The 7,500-nt window shown below is 47.8% G+C and overlaps 1 protein-coding gene across 1 annotated transcript in view; it reads left to right on the top strand.

Annotated features, from left to right (window-relative positions):
- The window catches only part of adgrl3.1 (adhesion G protein-coupled receptor L3.1), a 139,441-nt gene that overhangs the window by 116,104 nt on the left and 15,837 nt on the right, over positions 1-7,500 (top strand). Inside the window, exons 16-17 of the mRNA XM_056585320.1 lie at positions 1-93; positions 4,922-4,988. The exon at positions 1-93 is cut by the window's left edge and continues 128 nt beyond it. Coding sequence (XP_056441295.1) covers positions 1-93; positions 4,922-4,988 — 160 coding nt within the window. The remainder of the gene's footprint in view (positions 94-4,921; positions 4,989-7,500) is intronic.

Raw genomic sequence — 7,500 nt, 5'->3', positions numbered from 1 at the left:
CAAATACTTCTACCTGGCCGGCTACGGCGTGCCTGCCATCATCGTGGCTGTGTCGGCCGCCGTGGACTACCGCAGCTACGGGACCGACCGAGTGTGAGCGCAGACACACGCACTCACACTCTCACACACACACACACACACACACACACACACACACACACACACACACACACACACACACACACCCACACACACACACACACACACACACACACACACACACACACACACACACACACACACACACACACACACACACACACACACACACACACACACACACACACATACACACAGGGAGCCTAATGTGCCCCATTGCTGTAAGGCAGCCTTCAGCTGAAGATGCATGACTGAACAACAACAACTCCAGTGTACCTGCTCCTTCATACAGCAGTCCCTAACCTTTGGGGTCGGGGATATGCATACGGTCGCAGGAGATTGCTGACATAAGAGATTGATAAATCATGATCCATTTCAGCAAACCATCATCATTATTTTTAAAAGTTCTCATAGACCGTAGTCCTGCGTGTACAAACGGACTGCCTGGTGATTAATAGTCACGAATAAACAACTTCTAATCACTTAGTGTGTAGTGGAGCGATACCATCACGGTCACTGGCACGACAATATTACCAGCGGATGTGATTGGGTAAAAAACATTAGTGAGGAAGCAGACGCCCAAAAGTTTATTCTGTGGTCGCAAACATTTTCAGAGCTAGGAATGGGGTCATGGGCCTATAAAGAGTTGGGAACCACTTCTTTAATCTCAGGCACCGGGCCTGATGAGATGAGCTGCGTGTCGCCTGGTATCAGGAGCCAAACAGCGGGATAGTGATGGTGTGGAGGGACTGGGAGGCGGTTGGTGTAGTGGGATAGAACAAGGTGGGTTAAGGGGGATTGCGATAGAGATTCCCAGGGAAGATATCTGGGACTGTTGGGAATGTGTGGTATGACTGGTAAGACTGAGCGGCTGTAGGAGGAGAGGGAGGGCGAGAGAGAGTGTGAGAGACGAGGGAAATGGGGGAAGGGAGAGGGTTGGAGAAGGAAGGAGGGAGGGAGGGAGGGAGAGAGGGAGGATTAGGGGACACCGTGAGGTGGCTGATGGAGGGAGGGGAGGGGGGAGAGAAGAGGCAGGCTGAAAAGAGGTGATAGGGAGGACGGGAAAGAGGAAGGGAGGGACGTGTTTCAAACCAGGGGTTGGGTTGTGGAATAGAGCTGCGCTGGGGAAAATGAGCGACTGCTGTCATGGTGGCCCTGGCCACTGTTGTTTTCTGCGGTGCAATGTCTCCTGAGGGAGGGAGAGAGGGAGGGAGGGAGGGAGGGAGGGAGGGAGGGAGCAGATAGAGAGTAGGATAAGAGGCGTAGTAGTGTGATGATGGAGCTGTGTATAGAAATGTGAGTGCATGCATGCGTGCTTGTGTGTCATGTGACATTATGTGCATGTGAGTTTGTGTGTGAGTGTGAAGCGGGGGTCCCTGGTTGATGTGTCTGAAGTGCCCTGGTTAAAGACATGTGGTTGAAACCTGTAGTAACCCTTTAAAGCACGGCTGCCCCAACCTTCCCCACTCCCCCACGCAATAACATTTTACGTGTGTGCAAACTTCAAAAAGGGGAAAAAGGAGCCAATGCATTCCATATGTATGTATGCATGCGCACAATTGGAGAAGAGCAGATATTGTCCTCTGTTCCCCTACTGTGACCCTTAGGAGGAGGGAGCACCTACTGATGCTAATGAGCAGGACTGCAGTGGAACACGCACACACACACACACACACACACACACACACACACACACACGTGTGTGTGCGTGTGAGCGTGTGCGTATGTGTGGGTGTGTGTGCGTGTGTGCGTGTGTGCGTGTGAGCGTGTGTGTGCGTGTGCGTGTGCGTGTTTGCGTGTGCCACACAGACGAGAAAAAGCTTTCAGGAGTCCTCCATGAGATACGATATCTTTTTCTGCATCTCTAATAAATAATAGTGTGCAGAGCACACTGAGTATGGAGTGTAGCGGAGAGAGAGCGTATTGACAGGCCGCCACGGGGAGGGATAAATGATTCAGACGCCCGCTCCTCTGGCGGGCCTTTGTAGCTCTCGTCACCTCGCTGAAGTCTGGTGGCAGAGAAAGGGCCGGGTTTAGCAGCATTTACCCGTCAACCCAGCACAGCTCCACCACTTGGATTGATAGATATTTCATGGGAGGGGCGGGGGGGGGGGGGGGGGGGGGTCTGAATGCTCGCGGTGGCGTGAATAATTACGAGGCGAGACGGCGCTGAGAGAAGATTTGTCAGATTGGTTAGAAGTGAAAAGAGTGGGAAAAGCTTGAAGTTCAGCCTTTGAAATTGAAAAGCCGTGGATTTGAATTGATGCGATAACAGCTTCGGAATTCGATCGTTTGGTCGTAATCTTCATCAGAAGAAGTGCTCAGGAGAGCATAGACCTCAACCAAGCGGCTTGGTAGAAGTAGTCGTGGCTTGGAGGGAGCCAATCGGCTGCTCTGAGCTGAGTCCAACGACACCCCACATATCCTTCTCTCCAGCTATTGGCACGCCCACTGCCATGCCCCCTTTTTGATCTCGGTCTACAAGCAACCTGCACGACAAATTGGTGGAAATACCTGCTCAACTGTCAGAGATTTCACTCATACAACATAAGCTCTGTACTGGTGGTAATTGAAGTGCTGGAGTATAGAAGGTCTTCATGTTTTCGGCCTCTAGGAGTTCTGCAAGGTTTTCGTCTGAGAAAGGTCTGAGCGCCCCGTACAGAGGTCCACCAGGACTGGTTGTTTTGAAACAGCGAAAAACGCTTTCACCTGTTGTCGCCGGAGGTTTAAAGGGTACGGAACACGGCACATATCTGTTTTCACAGATACTAACTATTGAAATTTCAAAAAAAATGTAAGCATACAATTTGGGTTTTCAAACATGTTGATAAGTATGTTATGCCTCTGGCCTTGATCTCCCCTTTTGGTTGATTTTATACCAACATGATTCAAAATTCAAAGGATACAAATCCAAAGCTTTTATCTAAAGAATTTCATAGCAAATGATAAATGGACAACTTCTGCAAATAATAAAGGGGTTATATATTATACATTATACACTATATTCCACTGTTGCCATCAAAGTGTGTTTTATTTCATTATAATGGACTTCTCAGTTCCTGCTCCAATAAGACACCCCACAAAAGTAAACAGCATTGTTTCGCCGTCTGTTCCTGGAAGCCATACACCTCATCAATTCTTACGGTGTCTGTCTATAAAAGTTGGATTTTGTACATACAAAAAGAAAAACTGAAAGAAACAACAGAAGAACCACATTTTATGATTCATCTACAGGCACCTTGCCCAAGATAGCCTCGCTCGTCACTCTTGACATAACCCATCGAGATTCATTACCTACCGAGATTCATAACCTATATCACCCGCTGTCTCCTGCTGTGTCACCTTGTCGCACACCCCCCGCACCCCTCCCTTCGTAGAAGTAGCCGGTGGCATTCAGTCTCCCTCAGGTCCCCATAGCGACAGTGGCACAAGGAGCCTGATGGAGGACACACAGCCAGGAAGAAGCTGTAATGGAGGGGCCTCTAATGTGGAGGAAATTGAATGATTAATAATTCAATAGCAGCGGGTCATGAATCAGACGGGCATTCTTTTTTTTGGTGCCCCGGTACTTTTTCCCTGTTCTCTCGGACCTCTTCTTTGCTAGCCGTTGCCGCTGACCTTACTGTGGAGGGCATGCTGAAGATCTTTTTATCCTCCCTAGAAAAGGTGGAATTGATGGGGGAAGATGTTTGGTCAATAAAGTTCAGCTATATCACCTTAATGTGTTTAGATGTATAGATATTATATATATATATTTCAGCCATAACACCATAGGGAAATATATCTATAATATATGTATGTATTTCGCAATGGTGGTATCGCATATTTATATATATATAAATGAAATGGCATTTATTGGCTTATTAAATGCGCTGTGCATACCTGCATGTGTACATACGTGCACAAACACGTGTGCATACGTGCACACGTACATGCGGCGTGTGTGCTTGCATGTCCTACTGCCACCTGCACCCTTTCCCCTCGCTACATTCACCTCCCCACTCCATCAATAGCCTGCCGCGGGGGGGGGGGGGGGGGGGGCCTCCATAACTCAGCTCAGTCAGAAGAACACGCCCATGTCATAGCCATGTCGTATATCTGTTTCCCCTGGGAGGGGGTGCAGGTTTATTTATCACAGGTCCTTAACAGCACCCCCCCCCACCCCCCCCCACACACCCTCACATTACCCCCTCCCGGGTCATTGATGTATGTTCTCTGCGTGTGTTTTCCCTCTTTCTCTCTCCTTTTACTAAATCGTAATATTTGACCTCTTTTCGATCAACTCTCGCAGACGCTTTTCTTACCTTCTTACCTTTAATTTCCCTTTCACTCCTTTTCTACTTTCTTTGATCCTTGTTTTCCTTTGATCTAAATTCTTTGAGTGTGTATGTTCAAATCTTTGCATTAACCATAATGCCGGACGCACCTCCACATACCTTTACAAATGTATTGTGCAAGTATGTGTTTTAGAATGTGTGTGTGTGTGTGTGTGTGTGTGTGTGTGTGTGTGTGTGTGTGTGTGTGTGTGTGTGTGTGTGTGTGTGTGTGTGTGTGTGTGTGTGTGTGTGTGTGTGTGTGTGTGTGTGTGTGTGTGTGTGTGTGTGCCTGTGTTTGTGTGATATATGTCCTGCTGTAATGGTAAATCTTCTCCACATTCATAATCCCCATGGTCCTCAGCTCCTCTTTGCTATCCTGCTGTTTCTAATGTATGTGTCTCTCTCTCTCTCTCTCTCTCTCTCTCTCTCTCTCTCTCTCTCTCTCTCTCTCTCTCTCTCTCTCTCTCTGTCTTTCTGTCTCTCTGTCTCTCTCTTTCTCTCCCTAGATGCTGGCTGAGGTTGGACACATACTTTATCTGGAGTTTTATAGGCCCTGCCACCCTCATCATTATGGTGAGAACTCAAATGCACACACACACACACACACACACACACACACACACACACACACACACACACACACACACACACACACACACACACACACACACACACACACACACACACACACACACACACACACACACACACACACACACACACACATACACACACACACACACACATACACAGTCGCTAGAAATAATACCACATGTGCAGAAAAGACTTGGGTCACACGGGCGTCCGCGAGCGATGGTTTACGATAAGTTGAAAGTTAATCTCCTTAAAGGTTTGGCCGAGAGCTACGTTTTTTAGAAGCCGGGGCGTACGTTTAGGTGTCAATTTCATAATTCCTATTCATGGATTAACTGTAAAACGTACCTCTCACACATCCAAGCCTAGCCCAAGCCCTATGTGAAACCCTGTGGTTGGAAGTATGTCCGAGTGCTAAACCTTAGACGTCTATATTTATCCCTCCTTCCTGAAATATCTTTTTGATTTTCTTTGCGAATGAATCATAAAAAAGGCTCTAAGGGCGATGTCTAAAATCGTTTCCTTCCTGGTCTGTAAAAAGTCCTAGCTCCACTATGGGGGCTCAAGGTGAAAGACTACTCTTGTTGGTCAGAGTGAGTTGGTTGCAATTCAATGGGCCAGATACAGTACAGGTATATCATGCTTTTAGGAATAGGGAATTTATTTGTGCACTTCTTTTTTTGGTCTATAAATGCAAGTGCGATTACTGTGGTTTTGTTCAAGTTTGCTGTCGATAATGATACAGTATTGTAGATATGTAGCATTCCTCCATTGTCCATCAGTGTCAGTAAGTTCACCTACACCCGCAAATGAACACAGAAGAACCATTAGCACATAAAATGTTGCTTAGAAACTGCTTAAAATGTCAGAAAAGCAAGGGTTGAGGTGTTCATAAATATTGATAAAATAACAAGTGTTCTTGAATGTTCATAAAGAAGTCCGCACCCAGACCAAGTTAACAACATTGTTGAAAAAAACAAAACAAGAAGAAGGCCGTTTAAAAGCTCCTTAGAATGGTCGGTGCCCTTGCCTTCTGCGGACCGTGTGAGTCCAAAGAAGAAGTTGGAGGAAGTGGAGTGCCCTGGCACAACCTCCACAACTGTTTACCGCTATAAATACCCCTGTGGTTCTGTTTAATATCCGGCCCTCACTATTATCATCATCATTATCGTTCTACGGTCGTTCCCCCATACGGCGCTCAGCACAAGAGCCACCAAGGAGATTCTCCACGCAGGAAGATTCTGATTCTAGTGCACTGTTGCACTATTTATAATGAGCTGGATGGAGGGAGAGAGAGAGAGAGCGAGAGAGAGGGAGAGAAAGAGAGAGAGAGAGGGAGGAAATAAGGATGGATAGAGAGAGAGGGAAGAGATGATTAGATAGTTCATATAAAAGGTCCAGTCGATAGTGCATATATAGATAGATATATAGATAGATAGGTTAATAGACAGACATATAGATTGATGGTTGACAGATGTATGGATTCTGTTGATGAAAAGACACACCCACATATCCAAACCTGCCTGGATCCCATGCAGTTGAAAGACCCTAGCCCAGTTAGAGCGGTGTCGTCCAGGGGAAGGAGCAGGTGACGGTGGAGGAGGAAGGCAGAACGTCTATCAGGCTGATTTAACTTGCTGCAGGCTCTGTCGCTGCCACTGCAAGATGTCAACTCATCATGCATCGTCACTCGGCTCACTGTTGCCTGAAAGGCAGCCTGAAGCACGTCACACACACACACACACACACACACACACACACACACACACACACACACACACACACACACACACACACACACACACACACACACACACACACACACACACACACACACACACACACAAACACACACACACCCCACCTGGCAGACAGTAAGATGTGTAGAAAGACAGCTGCTGGAGAAAGACAGACAGAGCGAGAGAGTGTGTGTGTGTACGGAGGCATGAGGGGACGCGTTGCCAATTAGGTGAATGCCAGCACACACCAGCGATGCTCCGTGCATATTATGGAAATGTCATGCGGGCTGTCTCTAATCTAACTAGGGCTGGGAGTGAGGTGGTGGTGCTGGTGGGGACGGGGGGGTCGGGGTGGGGTGTGTGCAGGTACGCGACGGCTACTGCCCTCCCGAGACCGCTCAAGAACAACGTAGCCCGAGAGATACATGGTCCCTTACTGGCGGGCCGGGTCTGGCCCAGCAGTCATTAAACGGGATGCTAAGATGCTGTTTTCCACAGCTTTAGTTGGCCAATGGCGGACTAGTTGGCCTGTGTGTGCGTGTGAGAATGGGTCCCCCGTCGCCGGGCTTATCCTTAATGGATGTAATGGCCGGGATGTTCTCCTCGGCGCTCCAGCTATTCCCCACCAATGAAAGGCAATGTGGAGCAGTGATATTCTGTTCCCCGGCCAATTACAGCTCAGGGGGACAATGGAGTGATAGCCACAGTGTTGTGCAGCAATGTTCTGGTGACTCACTATATAATTACAGATG

The sequence above is a fragment of the Gadus chalcogrammus genome, chromosome 3, assembly GCF_026213295.1.
Source record: "Gadus chalcogrammus isolate NIFS_2021 chromosome 3, NIFS_Gcha_1.0, whole genome shotgun sequence".
NCBI lineage: Eukaryota > Metazoa > Chordata > Actinopteri > Gadiformes > Gadidae > Gadus > Gadus chalcogrammus.
The sequence above is the reverse complement of the archived record's forward strand: the minus strand, read 5'-3'. Positions and strand labels throughout refer to the sequence as shown.